Below are 23,484 nucleotides of genomic sequence, written 5' to 3' on the forward strand. Positions count from 1 at the left end.
TCGGAGCTCCTCCGGCCCGAGGAACCTCCTGGCCTCCTGGAGCGCTCAGACCCCCGGGGAGCCCACCAGAAGGACTCGGGTCTGGCTGAGAGACCTCCAGGACTATCTGGTGTGCTTCCATGAGGTCCGGTGGAGGGACGTCTCCTTCTGAGATGTCCTCCGGTTGTCCTCAGGGTGCTTCTGCTGTGAAAACACGCTGAGGAAGCGTGAAGGTTCTGCCTGTTGACTCCAGGTGGCAGAGAAGAACCTGGCTACATATCTGCTAGAGAAGATGTTCCTGTGTCCCCTGACCTTCAGCCTCCTCAGATGGATCCAAGTCCACCCTTTGTGTTCCAGGTCTCAGGGGCGGCGCTGGTCTGAGAGCTTCTGGTGGCAGCAGGAGGTCCAGAGCAGCAGGGGGGGGGGCTGGAGATACCTCCAGGGGTTTGTGGAAGGAGGAAGTACATGAACACCAGAAATAAACCAGTGATAATCCAGAAGTACTCTGTTGCTTCAACAGAACATGTCTATTCAAAGTAATCCTTCAGGAAGAAGTAATCCATTACAGGTACAGCGATGGTCACCCTGCTGGGACAGGACCTCCCGGTCCACCAGATCAAGAACCAGAACCCGACTCACCCCCAGAGGGCGCTCGGGATCTCCTTGCGGGCCGATCTCCGTCCTGGACCACCGCTGCCCCCCAGAGGGCACAGGGAGAAGGTTGGACCTTCTAGCCTCCTTACCGTGCACAGAAGGTCCACTCAGGAGAGCACCCGGTCACCAGCGAGAACCTCAAAGGGGAAAAGAAGTGTGCTGTGGATCACCTTGAGAAGGTAAGCGATGAAGAGGAGAACTCAGTAGGAGCTTCAGGTGGAACCAAAGGAGCCTGGCGCTCCGAGGTTCCCCTGGTTCCTGTCTGGTTCCACACACCACAAGATGCACAGATGATGGAGGACCATCTGAAGATCACGTCTCCCATGAAAACGGGGCCTTTTTCCTTGAAAAACGAAGGTTCTCGTGGTCCAGGTCCTGCAGAACACCGGCCCCTCAACCCCCGCTTGGTCTCAGTACCTTCTGGACCACCATGGCCTGCGGAGGCCTCCTCCTCGCTGGATGCTAAAGCTAACCCTGCTAACGGCAGCTATCTGAAGGCTAGCATAAAGATGTGTCCAGGTGGAGAACACCCAGCGGTGTCTCCTCCTGGTGGCCGACGGCGCCCTCGCTGGTGGACCGGGTTCCTCTGAGCTCCTCGCTGGGACGAGAACCTTCTCTGATCTGAGGAGGACGCGGCCTTCAAGGCTACTGGGACAGAGGGAGGTCACTTTGCTCAGAAGATGTTGGAGAAGATAAAGATGAAGAACCCAAGTGACTGTAGATGAGCACCGAACATCTTTATTGATCGACACGTCTCCGTGGAGATTCACCTGGTCGTTTCCAAAACAGAAGGCTGGGAAGGTCAAAGGTCAGGGCCGGCCCCTCGCAGCTTCAGACCCAACGCTGGGTCCTCTGTGTTCTCCTGAGGTTCTCCGGCTTCAGTCCAGAGGGTCCAGCAGGTTCACCACAGGAGTCCGTAGGCGTGGCAGTTGGATGATTGACAGCTGAGCGTCCGGTGAAGCCCCGCCCCCAACGCGTGTCTGTCGGACAAACCAATGGATGGACCTTCTCGCGGCGGTGAGAGAAGGTACCTGCAGGTCTCTAGCAGGGGGGCGGAGCTTAGAGTCTGGACCGGCCCTGAACCTGGGAGGAGCCAAGGTTCTACCTGAAGTTCTCCCCACCTCCTGCTCCGGTGCCGTCGTCCTCCTGACGAAGGTCCCTGGATCTTGGTTGGTCGCCGGGGCGACCCAGCGAGCTCCTCACTGGCTCCTCGCTTCTCCTCCCACCTTCTCCTTCTGGAGTTCCTCAGGACGCCACCAGGAGGCTCCAAAGCAGGAACCAGAGCTCAGGACAGAGAAGGTCCTCCAGAAGACCGTCCTCCACGGCTTCACACATCTCCAGAAGCCATCCTCTAGCCTAGCTTCGATGGACCGCTGGTTGGTTCTGGGTTCTCCACCTGATCTCACATTGTGTCTGAACAGAACCAAACCAGGAGACCAGAAGGTGAAGCTTCCTGGAGGAACCTCGTTTCTCCCTGACTGTTGAACACGTTCTTCAGGCGCTACGACGGAAGCAAAGGGAGACCAAAGTGACATCCAGGTGGGAACCAGGTCTGGATCGGAGAACCCTGGAACATCTTCATCCCGTCCATGTGAGGCGGTCGAGGACCACGATCTACACTAGCAGCTCCAACTCTGGTCCACCTGGAACCCTGCTTCTTGAAGACCCATGTGATGGAGAGAACATTGCTGTTCTGGAGAAACTGCATGTGGATATCTGGGTGTGTGTGTGTGTGTGTGTGTGTGTGTGTGTGTGTGTGTGTGTGTGTGTGTGTGTGTGTGTGTGTGTGTGTGTGTGTGTGTGCGCGTCGAGGGGGGGGCTTCCTTCTGTACAAAACAATGGGACTCACTCTCAGTTCTCTTTGTTCGGACCTTCTCCGTGACCTTCTCCATGACCACCGATCGGAACCGTCAGCAGGTCCGATGGTCTTCCAGGTGGGGAACCTCTGGAGGGTGGACGGAGAAGACCTCGGACCTACTCGTGGGGGCGAGGACCTCCCAGATGTTCGCGTCCGGCTAAACGTCGGCCCGTGGCCGTTGCGTGACCACGCCGTTGGTTGAAGGTTCTGAGGAGAAGGTTCTGAGGAGAAGGTCCCGCGGCTCACAAACAGACACTCACACACTTCTGGATCGCTCTCATATTTTCCAAAGTTTCCAGTTTCCTTCACAAAGCAAATCATGGACAGAGACGGTGGAAGCGCTACGGACGCGCGGCGACCAAAGGGGGCGGGACTCGTCCTCCGAGAAGCTCCGCCTCCCGCCGGCAGGAGAGCGCCGGGAGGTCGGAACTCGGACCGGCGCAGAAGACGAAGGAGGGGAAAGAGTCCCGGGAGGCGAGACGAAGCGAGCGCCGCTGCGGGTCCTGGACGTGGCAGGAGGAGCGGGAGGACAGAGAAGAAACCGAAGGCGGGAGGTTCTGCGGAGGAACCTTCTCCGTCCCTACAAATATGTACACCACAGATACAGGCACTTGGATATCTTTGGTTGGAGAAGCCCAACGCTGCGGGGAGAATGCGTTCACAGAGCGAGCGTGTCCCTTCGTGAGTGTCCGGGTCCACGAGGCAACGGGAAAGTTCTACTGATTCTGGTTCTGTGAGCGGCTCCGCCTTACGGGTCGGTGCGGACGTAGACCGCCGGGGACTTCTTAACCCTCTGACAGCGCCACCTGCAACACAAGACAGCCCGTCAGGGGGAACCGGCTCGGGCCGGACCGGGCGGCGACGGTCGGGTCGGGATGATCGGTTGGCGAAGCGGCCGGTCGCCGCAGACCCGGAGCTGCGGATTCGGGCGGGCGGTCCGGGCGGCCTCGGAACCGGGGCCGTCTCCAGAACCGGGCCTCGAAAGCGCTGCGCTCGCGTCTGCGCCGACCCTAGGAAGAGCGGCGAAGAGCGGGACGGCTGCGTCGTCACGGAAACGGGTCAACAGTCTGCAGCTGTCGAACCGGGTCGGGGGTCTGACCCCGGTACCGGACCGGCCCGCGAGAGGCTCCGCCTGGCCGACACAGGCCGGCGGTAGAAGCCGCGTTCTTCGGCCTTTCTTTTGCAGACGCTGCCCCAGAATGCAGCTCCAGGCACACAAATGGAAAAATACTAAATCAAAAACGTGTTTTCCTTTGAAATGCAGGCCAGCGGCCGCAGGAGGGCTCATGATGCTCTGAGCCCGGCTAGCCTAAGCTAGCCTAAGCTAGCCTAAGCTAGCCGGCGCCGGTCCGCGGTGCCCTGCAGCTTGTTGCCCGGGAGACAGGAGAGCGTCAGGTGAAGCGGCGTCAGAAGCATCTGAACCTCAGAGGCTGCAGGCAGAAAGAAGGCCCCCCCCCCCCGTGGAAAGGAGAAGCAGATAATCAGCGGAGTGGCGGGTCTCGGTCCGGGACCGGGACCGGCGCCGGGGCGGCCAGAACTCGGCTGAAACTACCTGCTCATGGTGTAAAGCACCGCTGCGGTCTGGTGTACCTTCTCGGGGAAGAAGTCGGGGCTGGCTTGCCGAACTTTGCCGGGCCTCCCCTTGATGACGGCGTAGCAGAACATGGTGATGACCATGACAAACAGGAAGTAGCTGGTGTGCATCAGGTGGAGGTTGATGAGGGAGCGGTCGTCCTGCGGAGAGAGGAGGCGGGTCAGAGGAGGCGAGGGTCCGACCCGAAGATCCCACCATTTCCTATCCTGAAGCCCGGTGAGCCGTTCCAGATTTGAGCATTATTGGTTTCTGCAGCGCTTCTCAGAAGTGCTTTGGGCTCTGGAGCCCTCGAACCCACGCTTCTCCTGCACATCATCTGCAGAGGCCACATCTGGAGGTCATTCGGAGCCGTCACGCTCCGAATGACCTCCAGATGAGCGGCGGACCTTCATGCCTCTGCTTTCTATCAGCGCCGGACCTCAAACAACTAACAGGAGCCGGGCTGAAGATCAAACCCACGGCCGGAGCCCCAGGTGCCAACACTCTGAGAGGCCTAAACCTGCGGTAGATGGTTCTACGTGGAACCTATGAGAAGACAGAAGCTGCCGGTTCATCCCTTAGAACCTCAGGTCCGGCGAGGAGGCGGCGGCGGCGGCGACTCACGTCGGGCACGATGACGCTCAGCTTGGGGTTGAGGGCGTGGTAGACCTTCCCCACGGCTCCTTTGTAGCACCAGAAAGGGTTGTAGTCCTGGCTGTACTTGGTGTCCGGGTCTCGGACGGTGGTGAACACCTTGTACCAGGAGGTGGCGTTGGTGTAGGTCTCCGGCACGCAGTGGGGCGGCTGCCTGCAGACACACAACGGCTGCTGACGGGCGCGGAACAAACAGAGGAACCCTTTGGGTTCCATCGGAGAACCCGAGCCGGCTCACTTCTTCCTGCAGGAAATGAGCCATAAACTGTCTGGACCAGACCTTCAGCCCTCATAAACCTCTCTGACTGCACGGTGGAATGAGGAGGAACCTGGACCACCATCTAGACCTGACCTGCAGATGGACAGAAACCACCTTCAAGACAGGGGAGGAGAACCCATAGGAGATCACTCCGACAACCACGGGTTCTTCGCTGCCGTCTCTTCCTCGCCGGTGGAACCCTGCCTGCGTGGAGCGAGGTTTACCACCGGAGATCCCGCCCGCACCTCCTGAGGAGGACGAGGACCAACCAGAGGACAGCTCGGACATCAGGAGACCACAGAGAAGAAGAACAATGCTTGTCAAACGAGGTGCAAAGCACCGCCCCTTCCTTCTGAGCAAGAGCTGCGTTCACTCACTCTTCAAAATCAACCAACCAATCCTTTTCTAAGTCATGGTCAGATAAGGTGAGATGGTTTGGAGCTTCCTCAGCTGGACAGCATCCCTGTGCAGGAGGCCAGCAGGAGGCCAAACACAAGACGGGGACAACATCGCTGAAGGAGGAACCTGGCAGTCCTACATTTCCCAGCAGCTCCTGCAACACTCAGTTAATACCACACCTTGGCCGACTCTGTGTGTGTGTGTGTGTGTGTGTGTGTGTGTGTGTGTGTGTGTGTGTGTGTGTGTGTGTGTGTGTGTGTGTGTGTGTGTGTGTTCACTCACACTGTGACGGGGAAGACGCTGCTGGCGGCAGTGATGGTCATGCAGGTGCTGAGCACCACCTGCTCGCAGTGTCCGTGCAGCAGGCAGTCGTCAGAGTTCCAGGACGCAGGCAGGGTGAAGGTGATGTTGATCTCCTCCTGGGCCTCCCGCCCTGGAACACAGGATCACCACCATCAAGAACCTCCTCAGCAGCAGGCAGGGACCCCCCGTGGACAGGTCTTGTCGGAGATCACGCGTCCCCTGCTGTTCTGTCGGTGTTTTCCCAAAGACACACCCAAACCCCCCGGAGTCCCAGAAGTACTTTGTACTACCAGGAATGCCAGAGGTACTGTGTACAACCCAGAGTTCCAGGGGTACTTTGTAGTTCCCTGGGTCCCAGGTGTGCCGCGTACCACCCGTCGTTCCAGCAGTACTTTGTACTACCAGGAGTCTCAGAAGTACTTTGTACAACCTGGAGCTCCAGGGGTAAATTTTGTACTTCCCTGAGTCCCAGGAGTACTTTGTAGCGCCTGGAGTTCCTGCAGTACTTTGTACTACCAGGAGCCCCACAAGTATTTTGTTCAACCCGGGGCTCCAGGGTTACTTTGTACGTCTGAGTTCCAGGAGTACTGAGTAGTGCTTGGAGTTGTAGCTGTACTTTGTACTAGCTCGATTTCAAGGGGACTCTGTACGACCAGGAGTCGCAGCAGTACTTTGTACTTCCTGGAGCGGAAGGGCCTTTCAGATCTTGTCAAACAACCTCTTATTGACTTTCCTGCTGAAGGAGAAGTGAACCAGCGGGACGCCGCAGACCTCTGACTGGTCGAAGCCACCTGCCGATCTGTGCCAGCCACCACCTTCACTGCGATGTCATACTTAAGCAATAATCAATGCACGTGACGTCCACGCAGCTCAACCCGTGGTGTAGGCCAGGGGTCGGGAGGACCTACCGGACAGGCCGAGCTGCTGGCCCAGCACGGAGGCGTACAGGTGGGTGATGTTGCGGGAGTAGCCTCCGAAGGGCCGCTGGGGGTCCAGGGTCAGGGTGATGGGCACCGAGATGTTGATGGGCCCCGGGTCCTCCAGGAGGAGCGGCGCCTGGGTGCCGGGCCGGGCCTGGCCGCTGGCCGCCGTGCTGTCGGGCACGGTGGACTCGTTGAGGCCGTGCTTGATGGTCTCATTCTCCGACACGCAGAGGTCCAGCTCGTTGAAGCGAAGCAGGAAGGTGTTCCAGTCCTGGGAAGCAGAAGATGCAGGTCAACTCCTCCAACGCTCAACAAACACAGCGAAAAACAGGACCAGAACCAGCGGCCGTCCACCAGAAGGCCGACGTTAGCGAGAACCTTCTCGCGGTCCAGCCATGACGGGTAGGACCTGAAGGAGTGTCGCGCCGCAGTCCTTCAACCATGACGTAGTGGACTAGTCGTGAGAGGCCGGGTTCTGTGAAGGCATTCGGGTCAAGCCACCCAGGTGAGGGTTAGCAAACCCACCATCTCACCAGAACACAACAAGAACCAGCCACGTTCCGCCTCCACGTTCCCTCCCTCGGATCTTTAGGAGGGACTGGACCGAACCGGTGCCGCGGACGAGGCTCCGATAGATCCGGCTAAGTTCTGGCGGTTCCTCTCCGGGCTCAGCGGCGGCCCGTCCACCGTGCTGTGTTGGATGACCGTGTCTTCGCTGAGCTGCCGGAGGAGGCCGTGAACAGCCTGCGATCCGGGGAACACGAGGCCGTCTTGGCTTCCGCCGTGACGTCCACCATCTGGTCTCCAAACGTTCAGAAACATCATGCGGCATCTTCATCCACTCGCACATGCTGCGTCCGTGGACTGAGGAGACGCGTGGGCGTGGGATCTTGTCTTCCAGGACTTCAAGGAACCGTGAGTTTCTGATTCTGAATCGTCGATCGGAAACTTCAACGATCCCGAGTCAATAAATCCATAAAATATTGATAACACAAAGCGGCTAAAGTTGAGCTTTACACTCGCTCGCATGCTAACCGACTCTCAGCTGAGTCCTGAGCGGGGAGAACTTCAGGGACCTGGACCTGCCTATCACCGGTCTCCATGATCCAGACATCTACTGCGGCCCGTGGACTCCGCAGGAGACCCCTGACCCCGGACCGAAGGTCACACCTGGCAGACGCGGCGCTCTGGTTGTTGTCTACGACCCGCCTGGCGTCCCGACACACCACCTCTCAACAGCGACGGCGTCCAGTTGGATGAAGGTCGGATCAGGACATAAAAACACCGGGTCAACTGGGCGTCCCGGCTTCCACCTCAGGTGCAGCTCACACACGGGTGAGACCTGAAGCAGTGAGATGCTCAGCTGAAGTCCCACCTCTGTCAGCTCTGGACTCTTGATCTCCTTGATCTTGAAGAAGTAGCCGATGGTCAGGAAGGCGATGGCCACGGCGCTGATGCTGATCATGAAGATGACCAGCGGCGGACGGTTGTTGATGTAGCTCCTCAGGTTCTCGATGGGGTTCAACAGGTACACCTGCAGGCAGGCGCACACACACACACACACACACACACACACACACACACACACACACACACACACACACACACAGATCAAGATGACATTAGTGACAGAAACACAGAGTGATGCACCTCTTCATTCATTCATCTCCGTTCCCTGACCCTGCGTTGCCATGGCAGCGCAGTGAGAAGGTCTTCTCCAGGTTGACCCTGAGGTTCCCTGTCCAGAGGAGACGTAGCAGCCCTCACTCAGGTTCTGTGCGGTCATGAAGGAGCAGAGGTGTTCCTGGTTGGGTTCCCCGGCTCCTCCGAGCCTTCTCAGGTGCTTTTGAGGAACGTCCCGGGGAGATGCTGAGGTCACGGACGGGTGTGTGAGTGTGTCTGGATGAAGGGATGACTCTCATCCACGGAGAGGACAGGTGTGAGAGGTCAAAGGTGAACGGAGGCACCTCCTGGACGCTGCTCAGACTCTGCTGGCCCACACATGAAGAGGAGGAGGTCTGACGGCGAACGGACCAAGACCTCAGGTTTTTCCACTCCGGACACCTGCTCTCCCCGGCGCGTCCCCAGACCAGAGGAGATGACATTCCTGAGAAGAACCGGCCGACCAGCTGTTTGGAACCGGAATCTCCACGTCTTCTGGTCTGGTTTGGCAGGAATCCGAGGAGGAAGAGGAGGCCCCATGGTTCTCACACTATGTTCTCGCAGCTTGTGTGGAAAACATCCCTATGAAGCCGCTTGTAGTAAAAAGTAAAACAGCCTTCTGATAGAACCTTCACATTGTGTGTGTGTGTGTGTGTGTGAACGGGCTGAGAGGGTGTGTTGTTTGTCAAACACACTCCTCTCCTGGTGTTTGAGCAGGACCTGAGTAGCAGAGAAAGCGGCCTGAGGCATTGAACCTCAGACCTTCACTTGACCCAGGACCAAAGTCCCCCCACGCATGTACTGCGGGTCCCAGAGATCCTTCAGAGATCCTCCAGAGATCTTTCAGGGATCCTCCAGAGATCCTTGAGAGATCCTTCAGATCCTCCAGAGATCCTCCGGTCGGCACCTCAGCTGTGACACACCAACCCTGGAAGATGCCGGACCTCCAGCTTCAGGCCCTCTGCACCTTTGACCTCTGGAGGTCCAGCTCCTCCACCCGGGGGACCTTCTGTCCTCTAGTAGTTTTAAAAGTCCCGGGATCCACCTGGTCCCCGTGGAGGTCCCGGGTCACGGCGGCTCCGAGGAGCGGCCTTACCGGCGGACCCGGTGCTTCCGGCCAGGGGTCAACATTGTCCCGGCCGAGCTAGCGCCCTACCCGGGGACAGGTCTTCGGGACGACGTGTTTTACCGAGCGGCGACGACATGGAGGGTCGGAACCGAGGCGGATTCTCTCACCATTTTCCCGTTGTTGTCGGCGGCTGGTGGCGGGTGGCGCGGGGAGGCCGCGGCGGCGGCGGAGGAGGAGGAAGCGGCGGCGGCGGCGGCGGCGCTCCGAGCTAGCGTCGCTCCGGAGCTGAGCTAGCTGCTAGCTGGCTGCTGCTAGCTTGTTCGGGTCCGCGGAGCTAGTCCCTCCCGGCGGCTCCGCGGGGCGGCGGACGGCGCTGTTCGATGCAGACGGCCGGGCTTTCACTGCGGGGGAAGGCGTCCCTTCCCATTCTGGGCTCCGGCGTCCGCGGCCGCTCCAATGAGACGAGTCCGGGCGAGCGGGGCGTCCGGGACGGCGGCTGGAAGGCGTCAGGCTGCTCCCTGCTGACTTCTCCGCGTATCCGCACTGCGTAGTGGAGGCGCCGCAGCGCCGCCTTCTCCCCATTCACGTAGCATCTACGCCGGGAACGGGCCGCCGCCGCCGCCACCGCTACGCCGCGAACGTAGACGGAGGGCGGGCGGCGGGCGGACGGCGGGCGGCCGCTCCTCGGGAAGGAAAAGAAACCCAGAAGAATTACAACAATGTTTATTTACAGTTCCTGCCTGGTGTCACACAGGCGGCGTTATCACACATGTATGGGTGGAGTTGTGGTTAAACTGGTCCGTTTCAATACAATACGAGTCAGCTAAAGGAAGTAAAAGTTTACCTCAGGACGCAACGACTAAAATCCACGACGGTTCACGGCGTCATGGCTCTGTTACGTTACACAAATAAGAATAAGAATAAGTACAACTTTATTTATCCCGAATAAAGTTGTATCGCGGCGGAGACCCGGACCATTCGGAATGTGATCCTGTTGCTATGGTAACGTTGTAGTAAAACTCGCAGCGAGGTTTTCTGTCACAGTTCCTGTAAAACTTGATACACCACCAATAAAAGCTATTCCATCATTTCATCATGTGATCCTGTTTTTTTCCGACTCCTTACTAAAGTTATGTCTCGTATTTTCATGATCCCAGGATCTATGACTGTGTGTGTGTGCGTGTGTGTGTGCGTGTGTGTGTGTGTGAAATATAAACGGCCCTCAAGTTATTTAGGATTCCCTGCTTACAAAGAAGCTCTAGATGTGTGTATTCTTTCTTTTTCCGAGTCATCGCCACCTGGTGCCGTGCGTGTGTGCGTGTGCGCGTGCAGAGCCGGCGCAGCGAGCCACGCATAAACACCACGTCAAGTTCGACGTGTGAAAGACAGACTGAACCGGAAACACGCTCCTCTCGTTTTTCGACACAATTTGTCCGCGGCTCCTGCTGTTGACGGTATGACGCCTCCCGCTCGGCCCCGGTACACCCGCTTCTCCACGGGTTATTTTACCGGATTCACGTCGACTCGCGCCTCCGTTCGTACACACTTCTCCGGCGGATCCGCTTTATTTTGTAGAGGTAAAACGGAAGTGAGTCGCGGTGGCGTTGTCTAACTTGACGTTAGCCAGCGCTAGCTAATAACAATGAAGAGGAGCAGCGTCTAACTCCGCGGTCTCTACTTCGATTCAACGGATCCCAGGTACCGTCCCGGTCCAGTGGGCCTGACCGGCACGGCGGCCCGGTTCTGTCGTAGTTTGGCGGCCGACGGCCGGTGTGCGTGTGTGTGAGCGAGAGAGAGCGAGAGAGAGTGAGGTTGTGTGGAGCATGGACGGCTATGCCAACACTAGCTAGCAGAGGAGCTAGCCTTTCGCCTGCCTCCGTGTCAGCCCGTCCACGTCACACGCACGGCGGGACTGGCGTGCGTTCCACGGTGCAGCCGGAGTCTCTTCTGGACCACAATGTGCCCTTTTGTAGTCCAGACGTTGCCCCTCTCTTTGTGCTGGGGGTGCAGCTTGTAGCCGGTGCTAGCTTAGCCTCGGGGGGCGGGAGGCTCCGGCAGCCGGAACCGCCGACCCAGAACCAGTCATGTGACGTCTCTGAACGTCACATGACTGGTTCCGGCTGAGGTTCGGGGCCGCAGGGGAGCTGTGTGTGTTTTGGCGAGGATACACTTCCAGTAGGAGGTTCCTGGTCGTGTCCCAGCTTCTCCCAGCTTCTCTCCCGCCCTGTGTGATTGACAAGTGTCTGTGTGATTGACAGGTGTCCGTCTGATTGACAGGTGTCCGTGTGATTGACAGGTGTCCGTGTGATTGACAGGTGTCCGTGTGATTGACAGGTGTCGCGCCTCCGACAGCGTGGAGGTGTTTCTCCTCAGACAGGATGCGATCTAGAAGTACCTGTCCAGACCTGGCAGCAGAGCCCAGGACCGGAGACACGTGGACTGCCTGTCTTTGTCTCTTCTCCGGATGACGTTCACACCAGCCTTTGACTTTCCCTGCAGGTCCACCCTCCTCTGGGGTCAGACGTAGATGCTGAGGCTGCGCTCCTTGGCTCAGAAGTCCTTCAACGCCGGCCTCCTTCCTGGTCGTTGGTTCCTTCCGAGGGACCCTCAGACGTTTACCGAACGCAGAGCCTCCTCTTCGTTGTCCCGCTTTCAGCTTCGCCATCCGTCCGTCCTCTCTCGGGAAGGCGTCCGTCTCCCCTCGGCAGCGCGTCCGCGGCGTCTCCTCCCGCACCTCCTCGTCCAGCCGGTCCTCGGTGGAGGCTCCTCCGCACAGCCGGAGATGGCGGAGCAGAGGTTCCTGGTGGAGTACGCCAAGCGAGGCACGGCGGGGTGCAAGAAGTGCAAGGACAAGATCCAGAAGGGGATCGTGCGGATCGGGAAGATCGTGCCCAACCCCTTCAGCGAGTCCGCGGGCGAGATGAAGGAGTGGTACCACGTGAAGTGCATCTTCGAGAAGCTGGAGAGGGCCAGGGCCACCACCAAGAAGATCGAGGACATCACGGAGCTGGAGGGCTGGGAGGAGCTGCAGGACGAGGACAAGGAGCTCATCAACAAACACGTGTCAGGTGAGAGGCCGCGAGGTCCCCGAACCAGGTGGGCGTCCTCCTGGAGGACGGGTTCCTCACAACCACCAGGAGAAGGTCTGGTACTGCTGGGCTCTCAGGCCAGTCTAAGCCTCGCCCCCAGTGTTTGTCCCTGGATGAAGCCAGACGGAGGTGCAGACAGGAGGACCCTCCTCCTGGAGGACCATGGAGGTGTGATCACGCCCTCACCGGCGTCTCACGTTGTCCTTCTCAGACCTGATGGCCAAAGTCAACGCCAGTCCCAAGAAGAAGGTCCAGGCCAAGCTGAGCGCCGGCGGCTCGCTGATGTCTCCGCCCGCCGACCCGTCCGTCAACGCTCCGCGCAAGTTCTCCGGCTTCACAGGTGAGATCCAGGGCGGTCCGTGGGAGACGTGGTGGAGAACGGTCCTCCTCCGAACCCGAGGCCCCTCGAGAAGACCGGGATCATCTGTGTCCCCCGAGGAGAAGGTCCGAGGGGACCGAGGGCCCCCGATCCAGCCGTCTGGAGGAGGTTCTGAGGCCCGGTCCGTCGGTCACTTGAAGTTCTCAGGTCGGTCCCGTCTCCCTGTCTCTCCAGCTGCGAAGGCCGGCGGCTCGACGTCTTCGTCATCTTCTTCTCCGTCTCCGTCCCCGGCGGCGGCGGCGGCGGCGGTGCAGGGCGGCGTGCTGGCGTCGCAGCTGTGTGACCCGCAGCACAAGGACTGCCTCCTCAGGGAGTTCAGGAAGCTCTGCGCCGCCGTGGCCGAGAACAGCAGCTACAACGTCAAGACGCAGATCATCGAGAAGTTCCTGAAGAAGGGGACCGGCGGAGGTCGGCGGACCCGCTCGAGGACCTTCGCTCCGGGTTCCGGTCCGCCCCGGCTCACGGATCTTCTCCGTTCTCAGACAAGTTCCACGGGAACCTGTTCCTGACGGTGAAGCTGCTGCTGCCCGGCGTGGTGAAGAGTGTCTACAACCTCAACGACAAGCAGATCGTCAAGCTCTTCAGCCGCATCTTCAAGTGCAACCAGGACGACATGGTGCGGGACCTGGAGCAGGTCCGGGTCTTCCCCCTCCCACCTTTCCGCCTAGGAGCTCGGAACCCGCTTCCCGGCCCTCCTCCGCTGAAGGTCCGGCCCTTTGCCTTGCAGGGCGACGTCTCGGAGACGGTGAGGATGTTCTTCGACGAGAGCAAGTCCTTCCCGCCGTCGGCCAAGAGCCTGCTCACCATCCAGGAGGTGGACGCCTCGCTGACCCGCCTGGCCCAGCTCACCAAGGAGGACGAGCAGCAGAGCGAGCTGGAGGACATCGCCAAGAAGTAAGGCGCCGCTCAATCACGGGTCCCGGGAGCTCCGAGCGGAGATGTTCATCCAGATGTCTCCCGGCTCTCCTCCGCAGGTGCACCAGCAACGACCTCAAGTGCATCATCCGCCTCATCAAGCACGACCTGAAGATGAACGCCGGAGCCAAGCACGTGTGAGTGTCGGCGCGCGGCGTGTCTCCGGCGCCGCGAGTGCCGGGCGGCCCGGAACCTTCTTTTCCTCATGTATGTCCTTCAGGTTGGACGCCGTGGATCCCAACGCCTACGACGCCTTCAAGGCCTCCCGCAACCTGGGAGACGTGATTGAGCGGGTGCTGAGGAACCAGCAGGAGGCGTCCGGCGGCTCAGGTCCCAGGAAGCTCCTGACCGTGGAGGCCTCGCTCATGACCCCCGTCCAGCCCATGCTGGTGAGCTCCGCCTCCTCCGGCCCCGAGAGGACCGACCGCCGCTCGGAACCGGGTCGGATGCTCTTCTGGCTCTTCTGGTTTCAGGCGGAGGCCTGCAAGTCGGTGGAGTACGCCATGAAGAAGTGTCCCAACGGCATGTTCTCCGAGATCAAGTACGACGGCGAGCGAGTCCAGGTCCACAAGAACGGAGACACCTTCAGCTACTTCAGCCGCAGCCTCAAGCCCGTCCTGCCTCACAAAGTCAGTACGAACACACACACACACACACACACACACACACACACACACACACACACACACACACACACACACACACACCACGGGTGTTCCACAGAACGTCGCCTGTCCGTCCACCAGAGGGGGCCAGCGAGCAGGCCTCACACCTTCTGGAGAACCTGCTCCTTCAGAGAAGCACATCGAGGCCTGGACGTTTTCTTGGTGTTCAGAGGGGAAGTAACGAGCAGGGTGTTAATTAATCCCCTGCTCGTTAGCGAAGAGCGCACGGTTCGACCCGGTGCTCGGTCAGTTTCCGGTCCGAGCGAAGGCGGAGGCTTGGAGGACGTCGGGCCGATGGTGGTTCTGCTGTGTCCTGCGTCCCGCAGGTGGCCCACTTCAAGGAGTACATCCCCAAGGCCTTCCCTGGAGGACACAGCATGATCCTGGACGCCGAGGTCCTCCTCATCGACACCAAGACCAGCAAGCCGCTGCCCTTCGGGACGCTGGGCGTGCACAAGGTGAGCGCGGCGAGCTCGTCCCGCCCACGCCGTTCTCCGACGCCTCGGTTCGGTCCCTGACCCGTCCGGCTGCGGTTCCTCCTCAGAAAGCGGCCTTCCAGGACGCCAACGTCTGCCTCTTCGTCTTCGACTGCATCTTCTTCAACGGCGTCAGTCTGATGGAGAGGTGAGGCCGTCCGCCATGTTTGTAGTCCCGAGGCGGCGACGCTCGCTGACTCCTCCCTCCTCCTCTCAGGCCTCTGAGCGAGCGCAGGAAGTTCCTTCACGACAACATGGTGGTGGTTCCCAACAGGATCCTGTTCTCCGAGATGAAGCACGTGACGGTAAGACCGGGTCCCGATCGTCGACGTGATCCGGGTCCGGGTCCGGGTCCGGCCAACGTGTCCCGGTGTGTGTTCCAGAGGGCGGGGGATCTGGCGGACATGATCACCCGAGTGATCAGGGAGGGTCTGGAGGGCCTGGTGCTGAAGGACGTGAAGGTGGGTCTTCGGCCGCCGCGTCGCCGCCGCCGCCACATCCCGTGTTGCCATGACGACCCACACGGCGCCGTGTGTCTCAGGGCTCCTACGAACCGGGGAAGCGCCACTGGCTGAAGGTGAAGAAGGACTACCTGAACGAGGGAGCCATGGCCGACACGGCGGACCTGGTGGTGCTGGGGGCCTTCTACGGGAAGGGCTCCAACGGTCTGTGGAGAACCCGGGTCTGCGGGGGGGCAGAGTCCAGTAGTCTAGATGATCACACATCTCCTCATCTCCTTGCTGCTGCAGGAGGAGGAACTGCACTTAGACACTCTGAAGATACTTTGTGCTTCAGACTGAGCTTAAACCTCCTGAAGCAGGCAGATACCATCAGATGTTAGACAGCTGAGGCTAGCGAGTGCAGAGAACACAGGAACCTGCAGTTGAAGTTCTCAGAAGGACCAGGGTACCTGTCCTGATGCCGGGTCCTCCTCCGTCCACCAGGAGGCATCATGTCCAGCTTCCTGATGGGCTGCTTCGACCCCGACTCCAGGAAGTGGTGCACCGTCACCAAGTGCTCCGGCGGCTACGACGACGCCATGCTGGCCCGCCTGCAGAAGGAGCTGGACGTGGTCAAGATCAGCAAGGTCCCACCTGGAGAACCTACCCAGAAGATCCTCTCTGCTGCTGGAGGTCCACGCACTGACTCCTGGTGTGTGTATGTGTGTATGTGTGTGTGTGTGTGTGTGTGTGTGTGTGTGTGTGTGCAGGACCCCAGTAAGATCCCCGGCTGGCTGAAGATCATCAAGAACTACTACCCAGACTTCATCATCAGGAACCCTGAGGTGAGCTTCTCCCAGCAGAGGCTGAGATGCTTTTATTTTGAAAGTCCATCATGGACTTCCTGCGGGGGTTCAGGTTCTCACGGGTTCCTCCTCGGTGTCCTAGCAAGCCCCCGTGTGGGAGATCACCGGCGCCGAGTTCTCCAAGTCGGAGATGCACACGGCGGACGGGATCTCCATCCGCTTCCCCAGGATGACCCGTATCCGTGACGACAAGGACTGGAAGAGCGCCACCAACCTGCCGCAGCTGAGGGTGCGCCGCCGCCGCCGCCGCCGCCACTGCCAGACCGTCCACGCCACTCGTGTCTCCCTGCTGGTTCCCGGCTCCTGACGGGCTCCCCGAGGGTTGTTCCTCACACCTGGAGGCCTGAAGCTTCTCCCTGTCTTCTCCCTGCCAGGAGCTCTTCCGTATCTCCAAGGAGAACTGTGACTTCAAGGTGACGGCGGGACCTTCTGCTGACAAGGACTCGTCCGGCGGGGACAGCGGCGGCAGCTCGCCGTCGCCCCCGGCCAGAGGGGGCGCCGCCCCCAAGAAGACGGGTGAGTCTCTTCTGCTGGGTCAGGTCTCCAGAGCTCAGAGGGGCTTCACTTGAGTGAGATTTGAGGAAACGTTCTCCATCTGGTCTCCACCGGGAGACCGGAGGTCGATCGGGTTTCAGGAAAGTGTCGAACATCTCGACTCTCCTCGCCGTCCCGGTGACGATGTCATCCTTGTCCTCAGATGCAGTGGGTCCGGTCCAGCCCAGGACGGTGAAGTCCAAGCCCCGGACCCCGGGCCCCCCCGGCCCCCCCGCCAAGAAGGTACCGCACCTTCTGCTGACGTCCGCCTTAGCATTAGCATTAGCATTAGCACAGCGCTGACCGGCCGGGCCGCCTCTCCGCAGGTGAAGAAGAGCGACGGCGTCCATAGCAACGGGCAGACGGCCGAGGCCCCGAGGAGCGAGAAGGTCAGACGTTCTCCTGTGGTGTCAGTCAGAGCCGCCGTGGGGTTCTCTGGAGAACGCTCCTCTGGAGAACGCTGGGTTCTCCTGCAAACACGGGCAGGAAGATCATGTCCTTCAAAACTCCATGTTTTCGCCTGCCTGCTTGTTTGTTTGTTCTCTCCGCGTTCTCCCCTGCATGCCTGGTCGCCATGGTGACGAGTCCCGACCCGCCGCTCCGGCCTTTAAGCCGGGATCCTTGGGCTCCGGCGTCACGTTACCGTGGCAACAGGCGCACGGGCAGGCCGGGCGGGAAACGCCTCCCCGATCTTTAATTTGTCGTCCGCACCGACGCCGGCATCCTGGCCGGGGGCTGGTTACCATGGCAACTGAGAAACCCCTACCTCGGTGAGGCTGAGACCCGTGTCTTCCCGCAGACGCTGCTGGACATCTTCAGCGGCGTGAAGCTCCACCTGCCCGTCTCCGTCCAGGACTTCCACAAGCTGCGCCGCTACTTCCTGGCGTACGACGGCGACCTGGTGCCCGAGTACGACGCCGCCGCCGCTACGCACACGCTGGGGGAGGCGGGGGGGGACGGCCAGGCGCTCTCGGTCTCCTCCCGCTGGATCTGGGAATGCATCCGCAAGAGGCGACTGGTCCCGCCCTGCTAGCCGCGCCGCGCTAGCACCGACCTGCTAGCCCCGCCCAGCTGGGGGCGCCGCATCGCACGTCTCCGCACCTGGAGGCGGAGCCGGGGCCGGAGGCTCCGCCCCCCAGGACAGGGGGGCGGGACTCCGTCCCACACCTGCCCCACGCTGCAGGAGAGGAAGAAGAACTACCTGGAGACCACCAGCGCGAACACACACACACACACACACACACTGAAGATAATAAAGAGCTCTGTCTAATCTGCTGCCGTGCCCTTTAATCCCAGTGGAACGTGAGCGCCCCCTTCAGCCAATCAGATCATCAGATGATTGTGGCATGGAAGGAGGTCTGGTCCACCTGATGGTCCGTGGCCTCCTTGAGGGTCTTTGGATCAGAAGCCGGCCGGAGAGCTCAGAAGAACTCCTTGGACGATTAAAACCTTTGGGTCCGTGAAGGAGAACCAGCGATGGGTTCCGGGAGGCAGGAGGTCACGGTCCTCGTGCAGAACCCGAGCGTGTCCTCCAGACCGGTTCTTCAGGACTCGGTCCGATCCAGCTTCCTCTTGGCCGACGGGCCGTCCCGCGAGCTCCAGGCCAGGTCCACCTTCTGGGTGAGGGAGCAGGGCTGCGGGGCAGGATTAGGGTTAGGAAGGTTCTCAAGGAGGTTATGGTCTGTCTGCATCCAGGAAGAAGTTCCCACCCGCCTGGAGGACTTGCTGAGTGTGGCCCGGTCCCGGTCCAGCAGGACCCGGGTCCTGGGGACGTGGCTCCAGACCAGACCCAGGCCCGGCTGCACGCCACCGGCGCTCCGGGTCACATGGTTGGTCACCTGGGAGACGGGGCAGAGCGACACACACAGATTATAGTCACATGTTCACCAAACTGAGGGAAATAATCTGAGACTGGATTTTGAAAAAGTTCAGATTGACCCTTTAAATCCGATCGCAGGGGAACACCTCACGCCATAATCCCAGATAATCGGATTCAATAATCCCAGAATGTCTGATGTCATACTTTTTAAATATTTGACCTCATAATCCCAGATTCTCTGAAATTATAATCCCACATTATCTTACATTGTTCAGTGAGCATGAAGGGAGGAGATGAGGATGAACCTCGGGTCTGATAATCTGTCAGATTTAAAAGGTTTAAAACCAGAAATACGGGATTAACACAGTGAGGACTTTGATTTTGAAATTAAAAAGGAAAATCTGAGAACTGCAAATCCTTGGATGAAAGACAATAATCCCGGTCGCTACTGGTTTCCATGGCAACAAGACGGACTATGCTGTCTTCAGATTACAAATTTTATCCCATAGGGATTAAAAGTGTTTACTGGAATAAAGTTTTACAGTTTAAAGTGAATTGGACACAAAATCTACTGACTCCAAATTCACTTCAGACCTCCCGGGGATAATCTACTGTAATCTGTGTGTGTGTGTGTGTGTGTGTGTGTGTGTGTGTGTGTGTGTGTGTGTGTGTGTGTGTGTGTGTGTGTGTGTCTCACCAGGACGGCCATGTTGAAGTCCTTAGACATGGTTTTGAGGAGGTTCCCCACCTGGACCATCAAGGCCATGCCTGAGGGAACAGGGAGGGATTATAATCTGGTCCCCTTCAGAGCTCTTGCTGTCTTCTGGAGGAAGGTCCTGAGCATCTTCTGGAGGTCCTCCCCTCTGGAGATGTTCCACTAACGCCCCTTTATTGCTCACTAACTTCAATCCTAATCATGGATTCTTTCTGCTGGTCTGATGGAGGCTCCACATCTCCAGGTGGTTGGTTCTTTGTTTCCAAACCTGCAGGCTACTGCCGTGTCAGATGTTGTGGATCTGGACGATGTTGTGCGAGCGCTCTGACCTTCTCTGTGTTTCCCTCCCAGCAGGGGGACCATCACGGCCGACGCCGAGTCCAGGATCAGCGCCTTGACGGAGCCGCCGGCGCCGCAGGCCTGCAAGGGGAGGTGATGGTGAGATGGTGCGGCTGGAGGAGCTTCTGCAGGAGGAAGGAGGCGCGGCAGAACCTCGAGGAGGCCGTGGGCTCGCAGCTCGTACAGGCGGTCCAGCAGCGAGAAGACGTCGAAGACCCGAACCACGTGGATCCTCTGCAGCGCCTCCGCCTGGAGAACATACGCTGGGTTCACCACGCTTCTCCGGCGCGGACCTTCTGCGGCCGACTCACCCGCCGTTCTCCGTTCTCCGTCAGGTTCCCCAGCATCTCCAGCAGGCGTCCGGCGCTCAGGCCGCCCGAGGTGTCCACGTACACCACCTTCTGCCTCAGGTGGAGGGACACCTGCACCGCCACGCCCATGCACACCTGCCAGGAGGAGGAGGGTCAGAGGAGCTTCTCTGGTGGACGGAGGACCAGAAGAACCCTCACCTGGGACTTCCCGCTGCCCGGACCTCCCGCCAGCTCCGTGACCTCTCCGGTGTACAGACCCGAGTCCAGGAGAAGGTCCAGGCTGCAACGGAACACAACCCTTACTGACAGGAACCTGCAGGACCTTCACGCTCCGAGACCCCGTCAGACCCTGGAGGACCAGGAGAACCCGAAGCCATCGCTGTGACCCTGACGGACCCAGAACATCTGCCGACCCTGATGGCACGGCTGCACCTGGGCGGCAGGCTACCCCATGCTAACTCTTAGCTGGATAGAAGCTCTGTGCTAACATTTAGCATTTAAAAACCTCTGTGCTAACATTTAGCTAGAAGAAGCTATGTGCTAACATTTAGCTCAAAAGAAGCTCTGTGCTAACATCTAGCTTGAAAAAAGCTCTGTACAACCATTTTGCATGAAAGAAGCTCCGTGCTAACATTTAGCTTGAAGAAGCTCTGTGCTAACATTTAGAATTAAAAAAGCTCTGCGCTAACAGTTAGCACTGAAGAAGCTCTGTTCTAGTATTTCTTTGAAGAAGCTCTGTGCTAACATTGAGCATATAGAACTTTTGTGCTAACATTTACCATGAAGAAGCTATGCGCTAACATTTGGCATTAAAGAAACTCTGTGCTAACATTTAGCTAGAAGAGGCTATGTATTAAACATGTCACATTAAAACAGCTCTGTGCTAATATTTAGCATTAAAGAAGGTCTGTGCTAACATTTAGCTGAAATAAGCTATGTGCTGATATTTAGGATAAAAAACCTCTGTGCTATCATTTAACTTGAAAGAAGCTCTGTGCTAACATTTAGCTTGAAGAAGCTCTGTACGGACATTTTGCATTCAAGAAGCTACGTGTGAACATTTAGCTTTTAGAAGCTATGTGCTAACATTTAGGATTAAAAAAGCTCTGTGCTAACATTTAGCATAAAGAAACTCTGAGCTAACATTTAACTAGAAGACGCTATGTGCTAACATTTAGCATTAAAAAGGCTCTGTGCTATTATTTAGCATTAAAGAGGCTCTATGCTACCATTTAGCTCGAAGAAGCTCCGACAGAACATTTTGCATTAAAGAAGGTTTGTGCTAGTATTTAGCTTGAAGAAGCTCTGTGCTAACACTTAGCATTGAAGAGGCTTTGTGCTAACATTTAGCTTGAAGAAGCCCTGCACTAACATTTTGCATTAAAGAAACCCTGTGCTAGTATTTAACTTGAAGAAGCTCTGTGCTATAATTTAGCTTCAAGTAAGCCAAATTCCTAGTAGTGGCTTTCAGCACAGTTTGCACAAAGTAACTCGAATGCTAACTTAGCTTTCAGTAAGGCCGGAGTATCGGTGTTCAGGTAGCGCAGTGCTAACATTTCACATTAAGTAACCCCAATGCTAACCATTTAGCTTTCAGTAAGCCCAGTGCTAAGACTTAGCATCTGGTATCCCCAGTGCTAACATGAAGTATCAAGTAACCATTGCCATTATCAAGTAACCGTTTGTGAAAGCCACATGTTAGCTTTCACGAAGCTAAGTGCTAACAGTTAGCACACAGACAGCCCAAAGCTAAGGGTTAGCTTCAACCCAGGCTAAAATTCTGCAAACTACAAAGACCTGTTCTCTCCAAACACCTGGCCTCCTCCAGGGGAGCAGAGCGGGAGTCTTGTTGACGTTTAGACAGAAAACAATTTCCAATGAGTCCATTTGACCGCAGGCCTTTTATCACTTCATCACATGCAGTTTACACACACTATCAGTGTCATCACACACACACACACACACACACTCTCTCGGGCCTGTTAGTATGAAGAATCACCGACAGCAGGAAGTCGGACAACATAATTCACTCAGCGCTGCTCCTCGGCCGGGCCTGGGAGGAGCGGAACCTCCACAGCATCATCTGACTGATGCAACATGGACCGTCTGAGCAGGAGCAACATCTCAACACCAGGCGGCGAGTGCCAGCAGTACATGTACAAATACATCTCAGTACGCAGTATTTAAGATCATGTGGTACCCAGGAGTAGTGTCAAGTGTTTCATGAAATATGCAGTAGTGCACGGTGTATTATGGAGTATGCAGTAGTATACAATATATTATGGAGTATTCAGTAGCACAAGGTGTAAAAAGAAGTATGCAGTAGTACATGGTGTAAAATGAAGTATGCAGTAGTACATGTGTACAATGAAGTATGCAGTAGTACATGGTGTGAAATGAAGTATGCAGTAGTACACGTGTACAATGAAGTATGAAGTAGTACACAATATATTATGGAGTATTCAGTAGTGCAAGGTGTAAAAAGAAGTATGTAGTAGTACATGGTGTGAAATGAAGTACGCAGTAGTACATGGTGTGAAATGAAGTATGCAGTAGTACATGTGTACAATGAAGTATGCAATAGTACATGGTGTGAAATGAAGTAGGCAGTAGTACACGTGTACAATGAAGTATGCAGTAGTACATGGTGTAAAATGAAGTATGCAGTAGTACATGGTGTGAAATGAAGTAGGCAGTAGTACATGGTGTGAAATGAAGTATGCAGTAGTACATGTGTACAATGAAGTATGCAGTAGTACATGGTGTGAAATGAAGTATACAGTAGTACATGTGTACAATGAAGTATGCAATAGTACATGGTGTAAAATGAAGTATGCAGTAGTACACAATACATTATGGAGTATTCAGTGGTGCACGGTGTAAAATGAAGTATGCAGTAGTACATGTGTAAAATGAAGTATGCAGTAGTACACGTGTACAATGAAGTATGCAGTAGTACATGGTGTAAAATGAAGTATGCAGTAGTACATGGTGTAAAATGAAGTATGCAGTAGTACATGGTGTGAAATGAAGTAGGCAGTAGTACATGGTGTGAAATGAAGTATGCAGTAGTACATGTGTACAATGAAGTATGCAGTAGTACATGGTGTAAAATGAAGTATGCAGTAGTACATGGTGTAAAATGAAGTATGCAGTAGTACATGGTGTAAAATGAAGTATGCAGTAGTACATGGTGTGAAATGAAGTAGGCAGTAGTACATGGTGTGAAATGAAGTATGCAGTAGTACATGTGTACAATGAAGTATGCAGTAGTACATGGTGTGAAATGAAGTATACAGTAGTACATGTGTACAATGAAGTATGCAATAGTACATGGTGTAAAATGAAGTATGCAGTAGTACACAATACATTATTGAGTATTCAGTGGTGCACGGTGTAAAATGAAGTATGCAGTAGTACATGTGTAAAATGAAGTATGCAGTAGTACACGTGTAAAATGAAGTATGCAGTAGTACATGTGTACAATGACGTATGCAGTAGTACACATGTACATGATGTATGCAGTGGTACATGTGTACAATGAAGTATATAGTAGTACAGAGTGTATTATGAAGTATACAGTAGTACACGGTGTACAGTGAA

General features: G+C 56.8%; 3 protein-coding genes across 6 annotated transcripts in view; 1 reads left to right on the top strand and 2 right to left on the bottom strand.

Moving 5' to 3' along the window:
- Positions 1 to 2,755: 2,755 nt before the first annotated feature.
- On the bottom strand, positions 2,756 to 9,914 carry tmem248 (transmembrane protein 248). 2 transcript variants are annotated; one of them, XM_086142283.1, is made up of 7 exons: positions 9,501 to 9,914; positions 7,978 to 8,136; positions 6,588 to 6,873; positions 5,659 to 5,809; positions 4,689 to 4,872; positions 4,044 to 4,225; positions 2,756 to 3,297 (listed from the first exon to the last, which is right to left on the bottom strand). In XM_086142283.1, the coding sequence occupies exons 1-7, from the start codon at positions 9,501 to 9,503 to the stop codon at positions 3,240 to 3,242; spliced, it is 1,023 nt and encodes a 340-aa protein (XP_085998409.1). In that variant the 5' UTR covers positions 9,504 to 9,914; the 3' UTR covers positions 2,756 to 3,239. The 2 variants fall into 2 exon arrangements, with proteins under 2 accessions (XP_085998409.1, XP_085998410.1); XM_086142284.1 differs by having other exon boundaries at positions 4,082 to 4,225; positions 9,501 to 9,913.
- A 1,031-nt stretch (positions 9,915 to 10,945) lies between these two features.
- Positions 10,946 to 17,969, top strand: lig3 (ligase III, DNA, ATP-dependent). The gene is made up of 21 exons (XM_086142279.1): positions 10,946 to 11,031; positions 11,833 to 12,401; positions 12,634 to 12,762; positions 12,976 to 13,209; positions 13,284 to 13,435; positions 13,529 to 13,695; positions 13,776 to 13,853; positions 13,937 to 14,105; positions 14,190 to 14,345; positions 14,708 to 14,839; positions 14,926 to 15,005; positions 15,075 to 15,162; positions 15,241 to 15,318; positions 15,399 to 15,522; positions 15,802 to 15,944; positions 16,068 to 16,142; positions 16,246 to 16,392; positions 16,538 to 16,679; positions 16,861 to 16,940; positions 17,024 to 17,086; positions 17,497 to 17,969. The coding sequence occupies exons 2-21, from the start codon at positions 11,861 to 11,863 to the stop codon at positions 17,728 to 17,730; spliced, it is 3,012 nt and encodes a 1,003-aa protein (XP_085998405.1). The 5' UTR covers positions 10,946 to 11,031; positions 11,833 to 11,860; the 3' UTR covers positions 17,731 to 17,969.
- rad51d (RAD51 paralog D) overlaps positions 17,967 to 23,484 on the bottom strand; it is a 7,858-nt gene continuing 2,340 nt past the window's right edge. Inside the window, exons 4-10 of one of the 3 annotated variants that reach the window (XM_086142282.1) lie at positions 20,080 to 20,161; positions 19,882 to 20,016; positions 19,724 to 19,819; positions 19,561 to 19,651; positions 19,214 to 19,284; positions 18,407 to 18,535; positions 17,967 to 18,331 (exon numbers count right to left, since the gene is read on the bottom strand). In XM_086142282.1, coding sequence (XP_085998408.1) covers positions 18,242 to 18,331; positions 18,407 to 18,535; positions 19,214 to 19,284; positions 19,561 to 19,651; positions 19,724 to 19,819; positions 19,882 to 20,016; positions 20,080 to 20,161 — 694 coding nt within the window. In that variant the 3' untranslated portion in view covers positions 17,967 to 18,241. Of the gene's footprint in view, positions 18,536 to 19,213; positions 19,285 to 19,560; positions 19,820 to 19,881; positions 20,017 to 20,079; positions 20,162 to 23,484 lie in introns of all 3 variants that reach the window. The other 2 variants (XM_086142281.1, XM_086142280.1) reach the window with 2 other exon arrangements.

This window comes from Fistularia commersonii, chromosome 35 (assembly GCF_037954325.1).
Source record: "Fistularia commersonii isolate RoL2024-O1a breed Wild chromosome 35, RoL_Fcom_v1.0, whole genome shotgun sequence".
NCBI classification, from domain to species: Eukaryota; Metazoa; Chordata; class Actinopteri; order Syngnathiformes; family Fistulariidae; genus Fistularia; species Fistularia commersonii.

Coding starts and splice junctions, on each gene's coding strand:
- tmem248 (XM_086142283.1), bottom strand. Junction 6,874..7,977: donor AGAGTCCAGAGCTGACAGAG/GTGGGACTTCAG, acceptor TCTGCTTCCCAG/GACTGGAACACCTTCCTGCT. Junction 3,298..4,043: donor GTGCTTTACACCATGAGCAG/GTAGTTTCAGCC, acceptor CTTGTGTTGCAG/GTGGCGCTGTCAGAGGGTTA.
- lig3 (XM_086142279.1), top strand. CDS start 11,861: ATGCTGAGGCTGCGCTCCTTGGCTCAGAAGTCCTTCAACGCCGGCCTC. Junction 13,696..13,775: donor CTGGAGGACATCGCCAAGAA/GTAAGGCGCCGC, acceptor TCTCCTCCGCAG/GTGCACCAGCAACGACCTCA. Junction 16,143..16,245: donor TCATCATCAGGAACCCTGAG/GTGAGCTTCTCC, acceptor TCGGTGTCCTAG/CAAGCCCCCGTGTGGGAGAT.